At 36.5% G+C, this 18,888-nt stretch overlaps 1 protein-coding gene across 4 annotated transcripts in view; it reads left to right on the plus strand.

Annotated features, from left to right (window-relative positions):
• LOC104147796 (rapamycin-insensitive companion of mTOR) overlaps positions 1 to 18,888 on the plus strand; it is an 88,748-nt gene that overhangs the window by 37,335 nt on the left and 32,525 nt on the right. For 3 of the 4 annotated variants that reach the window (XM_068924722.1, XM_068924721.1, XM_068924723.1), the window contains 12 exons: positions 21 to 152; positions 1,221 to 1,284; positions 6,108 to 6,234; positions 7,267 to 7,436; positions 7,683 to 7,750; positions 9,209 to 9,276; positions 11,752 to 11,834; positions 13,393 to 13,480; positions 14,490 to 14,580; positions 14,699 to 14,765; positions 14,868 to 14,948; positions 17,115 to 17,215. In XM_068924722.1, the coding sequence (XP_068780823.1) occupies positions 21 to 152; positions 1,221 to 1,284; positions 6,108 to 6,234; positions 7,267 to 7,436; positions 7,683 to 7,750; positions 9,209 to 9,276; positions 11,752 to 11,834; positions 13,393 to 13,480; positions 14,490 to 14,580; positions 14,699 to 14,765; positions 14,868 to 14,948; positions 17,115 to 17,215 (1,140 nt within the window). Of the gene's footprint in view, positions 1 to 20; positions 153 to 1,220; positions 1,285 to 6,107; positions 6,235 to 7,266; positions 7,437 to 7,682; positions 7,751 to 9,208; positions 9,277 to 11,751; positions 11,835 to 13,392; positions 13,481 to 14,489; positions 14,581 to 14,698; positions 14,766 to 14,867; positions 14,949 to 17,114; positions 17,216 to 18,888 lie in introns of those variants that run through there. The other variant, XM_068924724.1, reaches the window with a different exon arrangement.

Genomic DNA, 18,888 nt, shown 5'->3' on the forward strand with positions numbered 1-18,888 from the left:
CTGCTTTTTCTTCATTGTAGTCTGCGGTTAGCTTTACTCAATGAAGCAAAAGAGGTGCGAGCAGCAGGATTGCGAGCCCTCCGGTATCTCATTCGGGACTCCGGAATTCTCCAGAAGGTGCTAAAGTTGAAAGTGGATTACTTGATAGCCAGGTAACTTTTCTTTCGTTACAATCGTCGTTGTAAATCTCTTGGTTTTTTTAGTGGTTGAAAGAGATGAGGAAAGATGTTTTCATGTCTGTTTGCATTCTTGGTATGTAGCTTTATAGAAAGCTATTTTCTTCAATATTGAATGTTTTCTTCAACTTCCTTCTTTAAAAATAGAGGGATAATATATCACACCAGTTAAAATAAAATGCTATCTGAACGTGTGATATACTATGAGGAAGCTAAAAAAAAAAAAAAAAAAAAAAATGGATGTACCTAAATTAAAGCTAATTTTGAACCTTAAACGGTATTAACCATAAATTAATCTGAAGTGTTATTAGGGAATTGAAACCTAAGAAATTTTATGTCTTAACTTGTTTCATGAGGTTCATTCTGATTCTTTGTATTACTGTAGTGCTTTAGGAGCCTGTTGTACAAGGACAAGGGGAAAAAAATAGTTCTTTCCCAAGGATTCGTCATCTAACTATAACCAATAACACAACAGAGAAATAGCAGAGGGCAAACTAACAATGAGATAAGATCAACTTGATGAGTACCTCTAACTGTTATCATCTCTAGTGCTTATTTTGTTAAAATCTTGTGAAACTTAATATGCTGAGGGGTGTGTGTGTGTGTATGTATATGTATATACACAAATATGTAGAGATGGCTAGATACAGACATGCATATGTATACACACTCAGTTTTAGTGCGCACTTTTAATTTCCCTGGGGTAAGGGGGCTTTTGTGATCTGGGAACACACAGAGCAAATGTTGATGTGAAATAGAAATATTTTGTTGAGTCTCACTTGAAACAGCAGATACAGCTAGCTCAGATATGCTGTTGAAGCCTTTCTGCCTCCTCATTGTGTATTTGAGAACATTCTAATGATTTACATATAATGAGGATAACGGCATGAATAAGTATGCTTACTAAAAAGCAGAATTTTTAAACAATTGGTCATAATATTTTTTAATGTCTATTCAGTTGCATGAATATTAACAATGAGATATTAACAGTTACGGTGAAAGCTAGTGTTGTTATAAACAAAACATTTTTTTAACTTATTTCAGGTGCATTGACATACAGCAGAGTAATGAAGTAGAAAGAACACAAGCACTTCGATTAGTCAGAAAGGTAAAGTCTAAGAGTGTATGGTTTTATATTAGATAGGCCAGTCAGCTGTGCTGACTCCCAAGATTTCTCCATCAGCAGTTCTTTTTCTCACAGTCTCTAATTCCTTACCTTAATTATTATGTGAGAAGCAATTATAGCTGTTAATTCAGAAAAGAGAAGGAAGGGCACTGCTGAGACTTACTGTGATTTTAATCCCTTACCACTGACAGTCTTGAGCGGGCTAGAAGAATTGTGCTCACCTTTCTTTGATGAAGATAAAACCGGGCAAGATTTGGGAAGAACTTATCAAACGATGAGTGCAAGGATATAAGAACCACACTATTAAGTTTATCTAATAATTTAACTTTATTGTGTAATGTGTTTAAACATATATGAGTTAAGGATGAGAGCTCTTCTGCCATCTGAGAAATGAGGCAAATTGCCATCGCTGCAATAGTCAGTTCAAGGAATGCATCCAGCCTTAATTGCTTTATCCACGGGTGTTGATGCTGGTTCTCTTCTCAGATACACAATAAGACCTAGCTATTCTTTGCTGGTTACTGTACTGTGTTCCCATGGGCATGAGGTGTTTGAAGCTGTTGGAGCTACGTTTCCAAGTTCATCTTGGAGAACTTGGCATACATAGCTGCTGCCTTTGTACTGGACACTGCTATTTTTTCTCTTGCTTATACTGTTCTACTGAGCATCTTAGAAGAATTACCTAAGACCGATGTGAGATTTGAAGTAGATGAAACAATTGTTCCCCGGGAGCACTTCATTTAATCTCAGTGATTTGCACGTGTGTATGTGTATGGGCTTAAAATATAGAAGTTTGATGTGCAATTTGTTTTCTTAAAATAGGCTCACTTGGTTTGTCTTACACGGAATCACAGAATCATAGAATGGTTGAGGTTGGAAGGGACCTCTGGAGATCATCCAGTCCAACCCCCCTGCTCAAGCAGGGTCACCTAGAGCATATTGCCCAGGATTGTGTCCAGGCGGGTTTTGACTATCTCCAGCGAAGGAGACTCCACCACCTCTCTGGGCAACCTGTTCCAGTGCTCCGTCACCCTCACAGTGAAGAAGTTTTTCCTCAGGTTCAGATGGAACTTCCTGTGTTTCAACTTGTGCCCGTTGCCTCTTGTCCTGTTGCTGGGCACCACGGAGAAGAGGCTGGTCTCATCCTCTTGACACCCCCTCTTCAGATATTTGTACACATTGATGAGATTGCCTCTCAGTCTTCTCTTCTCCAGGCTGAACAGGCCCAGCTCTTGCAGTCTTTCTTCAGAGGAGAGATGCTCCAGTCCCCTGATCATCTTGGTAGCCCTCCGCTGGACTCTCTCCAGTAGTGCCATGTCTCTCTTGCAGTGGGGTGTCCAGAAGAGACAATATTCTTGATTGGCACAACTGTTAACAGGTTTTTTTAATCTTGATGGGGGGAAAAAAAGGAGGAATCGCCCGTATCAGCGTCACGGGTCCTTGAGGAAGTTGCAATTTATAAATGTTCTTGGCTAATCTGTTTAAGGGACCTTCAGTGTAGGGCTTGGATAACTTAAGTAAGAAACACATTTATAATGAACTGATTTTACTGGGCCCAGACGTTTGTCCTCATATTCCTGGCTTTTCTTGAGCATTTTCATCTTGAGCCAAGACTTCTGTTCTGATACTTGAAACAAGAAACGAGAAATAAATCCAGTAGTTTCACCTGACAAAATGATCCTGAAAGAGCCACTAGTGCTTATTTTTTTTCCCCTGTTGTACAAGGGTTCTGATTTTAGTTGTCTTCACAGTGAACCCAAAGAACCATGAACTTGCATTGCATCACTTGCAAGAATGCCTAGGGAAAGGGGCATTTCTACCTTCTTTCAAATCATATAATGAAACTAATTCAGTGCTTATTCAGGGTTAACCAGTACTTACAGAACCTGAACAGGAGTGTTTTGCTGGTGAAGAAGGAACTCGTTGAGGGTATTATATATGCATCTGGTGTCTCCTTTGATTGAAGATGCACAGCTCCTGTTGAAGAGTATTCCCTAGTTCACTAGCTTTACTTTGGTGCTGAGAGTTACATTAATGAATGATGTCTCTCAACATCTTTTGCTGCCTATTCAGACAGCCTTGTTTCTTAAAAACAAAAGCAAACAAACAAAACAACCCCACCCAACCTGGCCATCAGTAAAGTTAACGCCTTTTTCACATCCTCCCCGGACTTCACCTGTTAAGTATACATTGGCACAGAGCAGCCCATCATTAAGAACTCTCCCCTCCCGAAGGATGCTGTGGCACAACCTGTGGCTGGGGCGTTCTGTGTTCGCACACTGTCTCTTTCTAGCCCTTCTCTTGCCCTTCTCCCATCTCTCCTCATCTCTCTCAAGATCACAGATTTGATGGTTTGAGACCAGGTTTCCTAATCGATTATTTAAAGGTCTAGGAGAGGAGAATGAATGGCAAATACAATGATCAGACACAGTTAGTTTACTTATGCAGGCGATACTGTTTACTAGTGAGCCGTTGAAGAGCTGAACTGGGTTTCATCTCTGTCTCAGAACTGTTATTGTTTTGTGTTCCAGAGGCTGGACGTGATTCTCATGAACTCTTTTTAAAAAAGAAAAAAAAAACACACAGTACAGAAAGAGAAAAGAAAAACAACTTTAAACTTTTTTTATTAAGCTTTTTTTTTTGAAGACTTTGTATATTTATTTTTTCCTTTGACTGTATACTCTGTGAGGTGATATCTGTAATACCACCTTTACGTTTCCTAGTGATAACTTTGTAATATAGCCTTGAAAAGGCTAAATTCAGAAATCGCTTCTTCACCTAATAAAAGTCATTCTGTCTATCTTTTAATAATTTAAAAGGCAAGTTGTTTTATTTTTCAAAGCAGAAGTCAGGATGAGGTGTAATATGAACCACTCTCTTTCTTCCTCTTGTTTAAAGAAATCTTTAAAGACTGACTTCATAGTCTTTGTTAGTTTTTTTTTTTCATCATAACTGCCTACAAGTAGCCTTGCCTTGCCTGTCCTTGGTCTTCAGAACTGCATTTACATATGTAGAGTATAATGAAAGGAAATGCAAAACTGATATTTATCCTACTGAAACACTTGGAAGTTAACATTGAAAGAAAAAAATCTTTTCCTTTTCAAAACCAAAGAAAGGAAAGGAGCGAAACAAACGTAATTTTAAGAGGCTTCATGTGTTCTCAAGCTATTACAGGTACATATGAATGTTCGTTTTGAGTAGAAGACAAAGTTATGATTTTGTAGAGCAGATTACGCCCGTTCTCTTGCTAATTCTTGTTATTATTTGCCCTAATAAAAACGAAAGACTGTGGGTGGGGAAGGCTTTGGGTTTACTTCAGAGCCTGATTGTCAAGCTTCCTGTTTTGTGGGTGACAACATTATGTGTAACAAGAAGTTTCTCAAAAATATGTCACAAAAATAAACTTGTTAAAACATTCAAATGTATTTATTTAGTAATGGCTGATTTCTTCTTTTTAACAGTGTCTGAAAAGGAAGAAAAAAAATTAGCCTCTTTTGGCTGAGCTGGTACCTATAAGATATCTAAGGGAGCCCTAAAATGAGTGCAGAACAAAATAATTTTGAGAAAGTAATGGAGATAAGCCTGCCGTTCTTAGCAATGAAAAGGATATTGAGGCTTCTTTCCAAGGTTTTGTTTAAATAGTTGTTTCAGGTGTGCTTTTTCGCGCTTTAATTTGATTCATTAGTAGGAAAAAGTATGACATGGCTGAGTGGGCTTTAACAAATTGTGTTGTTCCCTTTTTAAGCAGTCAGACCAAAAGTCTTATTTCCCCTTACTAATTTCGTCTGTTCATATTTACTGATGTCCGTGTAATGTAGGAGGCAGGGTGTGAGCATTTGATTTAAGCAAACTGTTAAAAAACGTGAATAGGCAGCTGCTCAGCCATTGTAGTCAAAGCCTCTTCCCCTTTAATATGTACACATGGTCTTGCTCCTTAATCTAAATTGTATTTGTCTCAAACCAGCAGCTGAGGATTTCCATTGCACAGGGGAGCTTCACTAGTGTAAAGTAACGTTGGCTGTTAATACCTGTTTTTGTATTCTGTCTCAAATTTATTGCAAATTATTTTTATTTTCCAATTGAAGAAGGACTATTGATTTATTATTGGAAGGAGGTCTTGTTTCATCTTTACTTTTCAGTCTGACATGTGGTTAGACCTGTGGTTTTTGTGACATACCTTTATAACCTATCATGAAGTTGAATTGTGCTGCAGTTCTAGGAAGATCAGGTACACCTAAAACCCATTGTATAGTATTACTAACGCTTACCTTCCAAATGCTGTAGCAGCAGTTTTTGTTGATTGTCCTTATTTCTGTAGCCTGCAGCACAGTCTCCTCTCCTGCATGCCTAAGGAGCTGTCTACCAAACAGGAGAGTTTGTTTAACTGCTAACTATCCAAGAATAGGTATTGAAGAATCAGTGGTAGAGCGTGAGTGAACGTTCCACAAGAGTTTGTAACCTACTGTTTGTCATTGGATAGCGTTCTCTATCAATATAGACATATCTTGGAAAAGATCTGAAAAAGGTAGTGATAGTTCTCTCTGGAATAGTCATCCTATTTATCCTTTCTCATTAAGGTAAAATAATGCAAAAATAAAAAACTAAATCAGGAGGAGAATGGTAAAGTAAATTCATAGCAAGAGCAGAAGAAGTATTCTTGAAGATTTGTGCGATACAACCAGATAGGCTGCTCCATATATTAACTGGTTGTATCTGAGAAACAGTGTGTCAGCAAGTCCATGAATGTATGTAGAGAAATACTACAAAGAAAACTGATTTTGTCTTTTTTTCTTCATTTTTGGCAGATGATCACTGTGAATGCTTCATTGTTTCCCAGTTCTATTACTAATTCTTTGATAGCAGTTGGAAATGATGGTCTTCAAGAAAGAGACAGAATGGTGCGAGCTTGTATAGCCATTATCTGTGAACTAGGTAAGATGTCTGGAAGCCAATTAAGAAAAATTTTGACATGATTGTTGTCAGTTTTCTAAGAGGTTCTGTTCTATGTTTTCATATTAAACAGCTCTATTCAAGTAATAAAGGGGGTCAGTAACTAATGAGATAGTCGTTAAATATTTTTAATGCGCCTTTCCTAAATTTAGCTATTAATTTGATAATAAAACAGAGTCACTTGAAACAACTTCACTTTTAAGAGATTCTAATTTTAAGTACCTGAAGATTTCAGGTACTGTACTTTCCTCTAAGATTAGGTAGTTTTTGTGTTTAGGAATTAACATTTTGCTGTCTTAAAAATGTTTCCCTGCTACAGTTGATGTTTCCAGTTTGTGAAAACAGTTTTTATAAACTAATGGATTGAGAACAGTGAGAACACCGTACATGAAGTGCTGTCAAATGTACAGAGCAATACTAAAAGCTTTCCTTTAAATTTTTTAAAATGAGTGCTGTGGTTAGCTGGCTTCTGGAAGTCAGTATCTGCATCTATGTAAAGATATGGACAGTGATTTATACTAAATCTGTGTACTTCTATGTGGATGCTGATTTTTAAGATTTTTCCATTTCGGTATTAGTGAGAAATAACGAGCAGAAGTTTCAAGATACAAACTGTTTTAAGGAAACTTTTTTACATTCTAGTATATAAGTATTTTGTCCATGCCAGTCTGGTGAAACACAAATCCTTTTTTCTTTTTTTTTTTTTTTTTTTTTGGTGGTGGTGAAATGCAGACTACTGTATGGACACTTGGTGAGAAATAAGCTAAGAAATTGTTGTACCATGGTGATTGACTGGCAATATTTTTGTTGATGATAAATGTAGTCCAAAATCTTAATTCATCACTAACATTAGTCAGTGCCATTAAAAGCTTTATATGCATCTCAGCAGTGTTCAGGGAGAAAGATACCTGTACTGCATAGACTATGAATTTTACTCATTTTGTTTGTTATATTGCCTTGAAATGTTTTTCCTTCCTATCACTCAGTAAAGTGAGGTGTTTTTTCTTTCTTTAGCACTTCAGAATCCCGAGGTGGTGGCTCTTCGGGGTGGTTTAAGCACCATCTTGAAAAATGTGATTGATTGTCAGCTAAGCCGAATAAACGAGGCTCTGATAACTACAGTTTTGCACCTCATTAATCATCCAAAGACTCGACAGTATGTGCGAGCAGATGTAGAATTAGAGGTGGGTCCAGTTTTATTTGTTTAGTGACAGAAATTAGAAAGTTACGTTAGGAATGAAAGTGTTTAATTTCCACTTTAGATTTCACCCTCTGCGTTAATACTAAATGTTTAAAATGTAAGTTTAGGCAAAGAGCATAATTATTTATAAAGCAGAAATAAATGACAGATTGGAGTGGGACTGAGGAAAGGGCAAGACCCCTTAACTGTATTCTTACGTGAAAGTAATGCATGTCTTTCTTTTGTTTAGCGAATTTTAGCTCCTTACACAGATTTTCACTACAGGCATAATCCAGACACAGCAGAAGGGCAACTCAAGTAAGTGTTAATGCTACTACTTGTGCTACCAGTTGTGTTCCTGGTATTGTAATTAAACTCTTTTCTTTCCAAAGTGAAAAGCAAAAGCAATGAACTAGTATTAGACTCCCTAACGTTGAATATGATAGCAGGTTAGGATGCAACTTTAAAAGGGAGCATTTAATTTTACACTTCCTCTCCCCCCATTATATTATTTTATTTTTAAAATTATCTCAGTTGTTATTTTTTTTACTTCAGACATGGGTTTATTTTTATCTAACTTTAGGCATCCACAATGAGGAGTTTGCATTAGGACCGCTGCTGTGTTCAGGGGTTGGGTGGTCAGGCTCAGAGGGTGGTGGTTAATGGGTCATGCTCTGCCTGGAGGCAAGTAACAGACTTGGGGGTCTGACTGGTTGGGGAGAAGTTCTCATAAGCAGTGTGCCATTAGCAGCAAAGAAGGTTAATGGTATCCTAGGCTGTATTAACAAGAAGCATAGCCAGCAGACTGAGGGAAGCAATTATTCCCCTCCTCTTTGCACTTACTAGACCTCACCTAGACCACTGTGTCTGGTTTTTGGGCCTCCTAACTCAAGCAAAACATTACGAGACCGGAACAAGTTCAGCAAAGGGCCACCAAGGTGATCAGGGAGCTGGGGCACTTGCCCTGTGAGAAGAAACTGAGTGGATTAGGCTTTGTTCAGCCTGGAGAAGAGAAGGTTTAGGAGGGGAACAGAAAAGCTGCCTTTTCAGTACTTATGAAGAGGTTATGAAGAAGATGGAGCTAGGCTTTTCACGGTGGTGCATGGTGGGAGGACAAGAAACAGCAAAAATAAATTGGAAGAAAAAAAGAGGTTCCGACTGGATATAAGAACAAAATTTATTCTTATGAGGACAGTCAAGCATTGGAACAAGTTGCCCAGAGAGATAGTGCAGCTTCCATCCTTGGACATTTCAAAAAGACCCAACTGGATAAAACCCTCTGTAACCTTGTCTGGTCTCATAGCAGACAACTGCTTTGTGCAGGAGTTTGGGCTAAGAGACCTTTGGAAGTCCCTTCCAACTTGAATTCTGTGATTCTATGTTATCAAACAGCAATTGGTGCTTAGGTCTAGGTAACTGAATCAAGGTGCAAGTCTTTTGGCCCTCGCTGTAGTTACACTGTCCATGGAAGCTTGACCAACTGCAGGTATTTAATTTATTGTGATCCTCCTACCATGGAAACTGCTGAAAAAGAAAGCAAAACTTAAAATTGTAATCTTTGGGTGTGTGCATACATACCAGATATATGTACATATGTATGTATGTGTATGTGCCTCATGTTATACACAATATAGGCACATTAAAAATATTTTTTAGTTAGGGTTTCATTCCCCATCCAAAATCTCAGTGAACTACTTCTATTTGCTGTGTTATTAACACTGTTTATCTTATGGTAGCGTAACTACGTATTATGAACTTTTGCTGTTTTAATAACAGAGAGGACAGAGAAGCACGGTTCCTGGCTAGTAAAATGGGAATAGTGGCAGCATTTCGATCATGGGCAGGTAAGATTTTTTTTTTTTTGTTCGTTTGTTTCAAGTTGAATGGTTGGAAGGCAATTTCACCTTTCAGAGTAAAAGAATGGTTTATTTAAGAACCAAATCTACCTGTCTTAATCTGTCTTCTATCATTACCTTCCTAAAATGGGACTAAGGTTTGATTTTTACATGGGAGGATTCATAAATAGTTTCCTTTAACTCTACTGTCAAGATGCAGCTTTTTTTTGTCAATATAGAATACTGTACCAGTTGTTCTTTGGTGGTAGTTGCTGGTATTTGATGGGTGAGAGGATGTGAAAAATAGCTTTGTATTGTAAGTATTTGCCTTAGAGATTGTTTTGCCATTGTGAATTACAAATCAGTTTCTCTATGCAAAGAGATGTCAACAGAGCAGTTTCATTAGCAAGTAGTTTTACCAAGTGCTGAAATTGAAGGTAAATCCCAATATGGACATAGTTTTGGATTTTTCATGTAGAAGACCTTTCTTAATTGAAAAAAGTGTTGTTCTGCATTTTTCTAAGTCCTTTCTTTGCAATAGTACAGTATCTGACATGGAGATATCTGACATGGAGCTCTTATCTCGGGGACTGCTCATTCTTTTACAGTCAAGCCAGTGTCTTTAAAATAAACTAAATCAGTTGATAGGACCACTTACCAAAATTTTGGGCGGGACTTTTACAGCTTGTCCTTAGGAAGGATACAGACTGCATAGAAAATGTTTTTGGTTTGTAAGACTATTTGCTCTATCTTTTAACGTTCTGAAAATGATCAGTAAGCTTAATTTAGCATTCACGTATCCTTCAAAAATTTCTCAGATGCGTTTCCACTTCATTGGGAAGGAAGCTTGGAAGGTTTCTGACAACTTCTGAAACTTCTAAGAAGCAGTTACCATTAGGACTGTTGCTGCATCTTCCCGAATTCAGACACTTGGAACTAATAGCATAAGCCTAAAAACTTTTAAGTGACTCAAGAAACAATTGTCTTGGAATATGCTACTTATCTTGCTACTTACAGTGTTATGCTTGCTTCCTTTTTGCTTGTTATATTACTTGTTATATTAGAGATTAATATTTTTAAAATATTGTTGGTACAAAAATGTTCTTACAGTGTTGATCTTCCCAAAAGACACATAGGAAACCAGGGCTGAGGGATTTGTTTTTGTCTGTCTACACCGTCTGCTGTGTCCTACTTCTCCTTGTTCTCCAGACTGTCTCTTATGCTCGTGTTCCATCGTATCCTTACAGATGAAACTGGGCCATGCAGCAATGACTGCATGTACCCGGATCTGTTCCTCTCTTGGAATGGGGATGTGGCTATTATATGCTCTTGGAAGCGAGGCCTGTGGCCTGTGTACTGCGGAGCATAGTTGCCCTTCGTGTGCATGTGGGTACATGTGCTTATCATTCGGTTTTGTGCCATGAAAGTTTTGAACTTGAGGACTTCTTTCTATGTAAAGAGTTTGTTAGTTAAGTTAAATTAGTATTAATGAAAATAAACAGATAAGTAGTCAATTTCCATCTTTTAGTAGTTTATTAATGAACAGAGATTTGGACTTATTTAAAATGCCTAAGACCAAGGTGTGTGCAAGCCTGGCATCTTTTTGTTCATTTAAAGTTGCATTTTCAGTTAACTTGTTTGCTTTCTGGATAGCATGTTACTGTAAGTTTTCACTTCTGTGACATGTGAAGAGAAAGGGTCGAAGAAATGAGCTAGGAGACTGTCCTTGCAGCCATATTTTGACTAAAGAGTTTGCATACAAATTGAGACTGCAAATCAGTGTAATCATTAGCTTCCGGCAGAATTCTGCATTGTTTAAGAAAAATGGAAGGTTTGCCCTTTTAATATAGAAATATTGAATTAATTGAGTAGAATATAGTGTGAAAGGACCGAATTATAAGAGAGTCCCTGAAATTTTATGCAAAGTAGAATCAACTATGTTGATTATTCTGGAGATGAGCACTGTTCATTTGGGAAAAATGATTAAAAAGGTACACAAGAATGTTATTCCAAGGTATATTCAAACTTGCTGTTTAAAATTATTTTAGATTGAATGGAACTAAATAGTTTGTTAGGTTAAGCTACAACTTTTGATGCAGAAACTTCTTGCAATTCTGACAAGATCAAGCAGGTCTTTCAGGTGTAAGCTTTTTTCTGTCTTGCAATTTTATCTTTTTTTCCTGCCGTTTCTTCCAGGTAAATCTTGTTTTTGCAGATAACTTGAAAATAGTGTTTACAGTAGAAAGGGCAAAAGTAGCTGTAGGTGTTAGTGAAGGAACAGAGTTTTATAACTAGAAAGTTTTATGTTGAACACATACTACTGATTAGAAAGGAGATGACATATTAGAAAGGTGAAAAATGTTTATGATTAAGTCATTTTTGTCATCTGTGCTTGCACTCGTTCTGTGAAAATCAAATTTAACAATATGTCTAAAGCTTTTTTGTGTGGTAAGGGAATATTATTATGTATTTAATGTTTTCTAGGTATTATCAGTTTGTGCAAGCCTGGGAATTCGGGGATTCAGTCTCTGATTGGGGTCCTTTGCATACCAAATATGGAAATACGGGTAGGTGGTAAATATTTAGTATTGCAGTATGAATAATACTGGATGTTTCAATTACGCATTCTTAAAATTTTAGCAATATAATTGTTTAAGCACAAATTCCAGTTATGAGGCCGCTAGCCTGAAGTTTACTTGACCCTCACGTTCGAGCCTGTAATACCCTTGTAAAATTTCTGTCTGAGCTTAAGCAAGTTGCTTGCTTTTTCGATCTGAGGCTTCCTATCTGTAAAGTGAGACCTCCTGTATGTCTGACAGGAGGAGAACGAGAAGAGGGGGGGAAAAAGCGGCTATATATGGGGAGGGAAACGTATATTTAAAAATTGTCATACGCTCAAATGTTGTGGCAGTGAAATAGCTTATAAGTCAACTGTGAGAGTTAAGTCTTTGTTTTGTGTACCTTCAGTCTGTTGCTTTTTATCATTTTATGTAGCTCTTGAACTCATTCTGTAGAATTCCACTGTGGTTTAAAAGGAGTTGAAAAAACATTAAGGCACCACGAAATTGATACTGCCAGGAAAAAAGTTTAATAGCTTCCAGCAGTTGTTCTTGGTTTTAAGTTTAGTTTCTCATTCATACTTTGTATAGTGGAAGTCTCAGATCTGGTGGTATTTAACAGCTAAACACAGAACAGGCAATAGGAAAAGTCCACGTGGAGACAGACTAGATCAATAGTACATGAATGAATTTTTTTCCTATGGGAACAAGTCAAAGCAATACAAAGTAGCTGCAGTTATGATGAGTTTAAATCTGCAATGAATAAAAATGTGTCTTCCAAATTACTGGCTAGACTAAAAAGTTGTTGATGGCTGCAGTAACTTGTGTAACTGTTCTAAAAAACAAAACTCCTCAGTCAGGAGATCTGCCAATATCTTGTTTCATAACCTCTGATAGGCAAGGTAATGAAACTGTTTGTATTTCTAGTACAGAACTATGCATTAATTTGATTTTTATTTGCATATTGGATGATGCTGTGATCGTCAGCATCTCTCAGGTCTTCCTAAGTATGGAAGAGCAATCTGCGCTTTCACTGTCATTCATAGTAGAAATTATTCAGTCATTTGGTGGTCGTATACTGTTTGGTGATGCATATGGTAATAACATCCAAGATGCATTTTTTTTCAGTTTTCTTCTGTAGTATTGTAAGTAGAACACTTACAGAAAACATTTAGCTAGAAGAAGTTCTGCTAAATGTAGTGAGAGTAGAGAGTTTTATTTTGATCACAGCTGTTGAAAAATATCAATTAGGGAGAAACTGTGCTTTTAATTTAGTAGCTTTTCAACTGATATACTTCAAGTACCCTAAGTTTCTCTAGCATTTATAGTGATACTAAAGCACGCTTCTGAAGTAAGCAAGCCCCTTCCCTTCTCCCTTTCTTCTCCAAATTTCTTCAGACTATGATAATTATATATTACCCTCCACACCCTCAAAAAAGCCAAAACAAAGACACTGATCTTAGCAGTCTATAGAAATCCAAACTTCCATAGTCAAATTTTAAAAATGGGGGGAAAAAGACCATTTTTATAAATCTTTAAAATCACTTCTTCCTTTCTTGCTTTCTAGCGAGGTCTGCTTGAGGTTCTTTATGATATATTTCGCCTTCCGCTCCCTGTGGTCGCAGAAGAATTTATTGAGGCACTTCTCAGTGTAGGTAAGTATTTAGAGCTAGTTCACAAAAGCGTTCTCTCTATTCACTTACTCTACAAATTTGAACCCTTGACTGTTTTCTCTATACTATAGATAATGTCAATATTAACTGTTTTATCACTGAATTCTTTGTGTGTTCTCAAGTCCTGTTTAAAGTTCTCTGTCAACCGTGGGGCACTGAAGGTGAAACTACTAGAAGCCGAACTTTCCTCTGACATCCGTACTACATCAATTTTAAGTGTGATACAACAGCTGTAATGACGCATAATAGTTAGAGAAGACTGTAATTGTATTACTACAAATTAGCCTGCTTTGATCATGAAGTGTTATAGCTGTGTCACAGAAAAATTATTAAAAAGTCTATATACTGTATATGTTTCTATATACTGTATATGCACTAGCTATCTCCATTGCGCTTCAGCAGACTTCTGCTTTTCCGAAGGCAAAGGTATGAGTTTCCTGTCTTCATATTTAGCAGAGTCAGCCTTTTATTTTTAGAATTACTCCTTTTGCAACCCAAAAAGTATCCTCTCCTTTGCCTCACAGTACAAAAATAGGAGCTGGAGAGGAGCAAGTCTTAGCCTTCGGTGTTCCAGCAATTCTCTTCTCCAAAGTCTGATTTTAAATGTCTGTGCCTTGAGGTTGATTATAAAAAAGCTTAGTCATCATTCAACGGTTATAATAAATAAATCTTTCTTTGTCGCAAACTTGCTATGTTGCTACGTATGGTTATACATGTTAAAGTCTTTTCTGTTAAACAAGTTTAATGTGTTTATAAATTTGGAAATTTTGTTATTTTGATTGTCCTAGCTTCAAAGTTAGCCTTGCTTTGTGCAGGAATGTGGGGGTTAGATAACTTGGAGAGGTCCCTTCTCATGTAAATTTTTCTATGATTTGAAACTTGAAATGACAGTTGTTGTTGATATAAGGGCTATTTACCTGATGACAAATGTTAAAATAACAGCGTGAAATACAGTTTATAGTTACCATTGTTCGTATTTTTCTTATTGTAGATCCAAGTAGGTTTCAGGACTGTTGGAGACTTTCTGATGGCTTTGTAGCTGCTGAAGCTAAAACTATATTACCCCATCGAGCCAGGTCAAGGTGGGTATTTCATGAACAGTATCTAAACTTTTTATGTAGATAAAATAACTGTTGTTCTGTTGCAGAAACAGTAAAAGCAATGTATTTTCTGAACTGTTTCCCTGCTGCTTCTCCTTAGGCCTGACCTCATGGATAATTATTTGGCTTTAGTGCTTTCAGCTTTTATTACCAACGGACTTCTAGAGGTAAGTGATGACCCTAAGCATGATGCTTGCTATTTTTCCCATAAGAATTAAAATAAGAGGATGTACATTAAATATTGTAATAACTTTTAAACTTTTTTGAAGGGTCTGGTTGAAGTGATTACAAGTAGCGATGACCACGTATCTGTTAGAGCAACTATCCTTTTAGGAGAACTTTTGCACATGGTGAGTAGAGACTTTCTGCTTAGAACTAGTGTTAGTAGCTCATTGTAAATTGGTGTTTCCTGTTATAGCCTTGAATGTATCCGTTATGAACTGGGGGCATCAACTTATTTTTATAAGAATCATGTGTTATTTTGTAGTACGTTATATGGCACTTCACATTTTAAAAGTAGCATGACTTATCTAGGAAGGCAGTACTGAAAGATGGGGCTTCTGCTGCCCCAGAGGTAATGCTCAGCTCTCGAACTCTCACCAGCACCCTTCCTTGCATCAGAAGCTAGTTGTAGTTTTAGGCAGGAATCATGTGAACTCACTCATCATTTACTGTATTTGGAAAAAGAACTATTGCTGCTTTTTGCTCTTCTTTCAGTGTTGGCAGCCTTGTGGCAGTGCGTTAAGCTTTCTAACTCGCAGGCTCGAAGATAAACATTTTTTGCTGGAGCACTTCATATTATTCATCCAGGCAACTCCAACTTAGTGGAGCAGTTTTTTTAGTAGTGCTGTTGGCAGCTCCTGAATAGCACAGAGAAGCCTCACTTCCTGCCTCTTCTCTCCCCCTACTTGTCTTTTACAGTAGCTTTTCTTCTTTATGCAGCATCTCAACCAGGTTCAAGTCTTTACCATTGCACGCTGACGGGATTTGTTCTCATCTCAGCAGCTGAAGATGAGAGAAATTGTACGTTCATTCCACTGTATTTATCTTACTCTGGTTGCTGTAACCTGCTCAAGACAAAAAAAAAAAAAAAATTGAAACATCCTGCTCAAAGAGCGGAAATTCTGAGAATAACCTAAATTATTCTCGTATAGAGAGGATTTTCTTGTTTTCGTATATGAACACCGCAGTGCTACCTTCAGCCTGCTGAGGAGCCACTAGTGATATGTGAAGTGGTATGACTTACCTTTCTTATGAATATCCTTTCCTGAGGGCAGGAATAGTGTGTACAGAAGAGCACTTTGATTAGTGTTGTGTGGTGGTGGTTTTTTTTCAACATGCTGCCTTCTAAGAGAAGGCAAGGTCATGAAATACATCTTTGTCTTACAAAATTTGAATTTGCATGAGCAGAGTAGTTATCAGACAAAGTGTGTGTCTTCAAGCTTCAGACTCATTTCAATTCTGTTTTTCATACTGCAAAGATCTGCACCAAATCTTTGAATAGGATTTCTTATTACTACGGTGATTTACAATATCTCACCTCAGCAACATGAGTCAAAACCAACACAAGCAATCTGTTCTTTAATCTCCGTGATTAGTTGCAATTATCTTAATCTCTTCAGTGATTTTTCTGTAAATAACTGACAGAATTTCTTGGGTATTCAGTCAGCTGCGTAGTTGAAAAAATGGGATCTGCGTTAAGGTACGTTGTCTTTGGTAGGTTCTGGGATATTTTTGTACGAGAGTGACTAGATGCACTGACTTCTGAGTATGTTGCAAGGCATATGTTCTGTCTTCTGAAGAGATGATTCCCTAATCTGAGACTGTTTTTCAAAATATTGAACAAATGTTTGTGCTTTGATTTTAGTTTTAATGAAGATGAAGAAAAAAATATTTCAATCTCTTTTGTTCTTTATAGTTTTCAAATATATTTGCACAATTATCTATATTTTCCAAATAAAACCAATTAAAAGTCTGTTCACTTATAAAGTTAGGTGAATGAATTCATCAGATATTTACAAGAATGTTATTTTTCTGTGCAGAATCATTGGTAGTTGAAGGTATTAAATGAACCTCATCAATTTAAAATATTATTTCTGTTTTTTGTTATACTTTTTAGTATTTTTATACACATGACATAACTATAACTGAATGCAATAAGCTGTTTTTGTTATTTTTGTATGTTTTGTTTATTAACAATGCTTTGCGTGTTATTGCATGCTATCACTTTAACTAACAGACACCAATGCAAAAAATTAGAAGGCTCTCATACCAAGTCTGTGTCCTAAAATTCTTAAAATTACTTTTTCAATTGTATTTCAGACTGATTAATTTGAACAGGTTTTTGAAATGTTATGTGTGATTATTGCTCTCATGTTTTGCAAAAAGTGGTTTTGTTGTGCATTTGTGAAAGTTTTGTGAAAGGTGGTAGAGTCTTCCAATGCTGGTTCTTGGAGATAGGTGAAAATGTTGTAATAAGTTATTCTGGTTTTTGTTTGTTTTTTGGTTTTTTTTAGGCAAACACAATCCTTCCTCATTCTCATAGCCATCACCTGCACTGTTTACCAACGCTAATGAATATGGCAGCATCTTTTGACATCGTGAAAGAGAAAAGACTGTAAGAACACTAAATTATACTTAAAAGTTAAAATGTGCGCCACCGTCTCCTTCTCTCCCCCCCCCCCCCAGATATGTATGTACTGCAATTGAATGAAAACCTACATTATCTATTTCTTGGTGGTTGAAACCACTGCTGTCTTTATTGGGGGAGAGTGCATATGGAAACGCTCTTTGACATTTATTAGAGAAGTGCTGTTTCCAGTGCATGATTCCAAAAATGCAATATATTTACAGTAATGATTCTGAAATTCAGAAATCCAGAAAGGAAGTTTTGATGGTAGGTTTCAGAACATGTTTTGCATATATTGCAAGTTTTTTTTTTTTTTTTTTTTTTTTTTACACAGAATTTTTCCATAAGCCACTGTTTGATCAAGCAACATCTGAAATGTGTTCCGTGTTCTACCTCTCCATTGTTTCAAGTGGCCTATTTGGTGTTTTGATACAACTAAGCTTTGCAAACTAAGAATGCCTATGCCAAATCTTTTATTCAGTTTTTGTTTATGTGCAGCTAATTAAATAGATAATTGGCCAAACTAGGGAATTATTTTTAGCGTAAGCACGAACAAAAATGTAATGTTGGCCTGGGGCTCTTTTCTTGAACACTTTATTCTTCTATAGAAAAAGGTCACTGTAACAATAGCAATTATGTTAGAACTTCTTTATGCTTTTGTTTGAAGCTGTCACTGAAAACTTTTTCAGTATGTTCCTTTCAGTTCCGTTTAAACATAAGAACGCATGAACAGAAGTTTTAAATAATTGTTCAGTGAATGCTGCAGTGGCATATTGTTAAGCATCGTTAAGAACAACTTTTTGGCACGCTCATGGTAATCAAACGAACATCCGACTTGAAACAAATGATTAAATGATTAGCTTCTTATTCCTTGCTGAACTAGGAAAAAAAAGAATCTGAAATCTTTAATATTACAAAAAAAAAAAGTTATATGAGATGTTTTGGTAGATCAGATCATTACTCTTGCCGTTCCTGATCTGACTGGTCAGATTAGTGTTCTGATAAAATATCATAACTTAACATTTTGTCTTTTGTTGTGTTGTCAGTAATAAATTACAGAATTCTTTTCAAATTGCTACAGGAAAATCATAAATGCTGCTTGTAGTGTGCTTCCCAGAAACTTTCTGATCTTCCATTGTTTTTAGTTTTGAGGATGGCACATGTCACTTTAAGACTTTACAATACATCAAAAGACAATTATCTTTCAAAAAAGCTGTAGGCAGGTATCTCAGGTATCTCAGTTTATTATGCTTAAGCCACAGCACAAGCCTCTATCTGCTGCAAAAGGTCGTGTCATTAATTTAAAAAAAAAAAAAGTTTTCTAATAGTGACCCTGCTAAAATAATAGTGAATATTAATGTAAAAATATACTGAAAGTAATATAATGAAAAGAAATTTTATATAAGCTTTGGTCAAACTCATATTTTTCTTTCTCATACAGACATAAATGATTAGTGGAACAAAGGTGGTTTTCTGTCTCTGTCTCGTAACTTCCTTCACATGGGGTTTAACTTGATCAATGCTGTGGGAGGAAAGGAAGGTTGAAGAGCAGAAAGGATATATTTGTGGATTCCTTGGAATTATTTTTTTCTTTTTTTGCTTTTTGGCCTTTGTGGACATACCTCATAGACTGTTTTTGTTGGAAGAAAGTGATTTTGTAA

Source organism: Struthio camelus, chromosome W (genome assembly GCF_040807025.1).
Source record: "Struthio camelus isolate bStrCam1 chromosome W, bStrCam1.hap1, whole genome shotgun sequence".
NCBI lineage: Eukaryota > Metazoa > Chordata > Aves > Struthioniformes > Struthionidae > Struthio > Struthio camelus.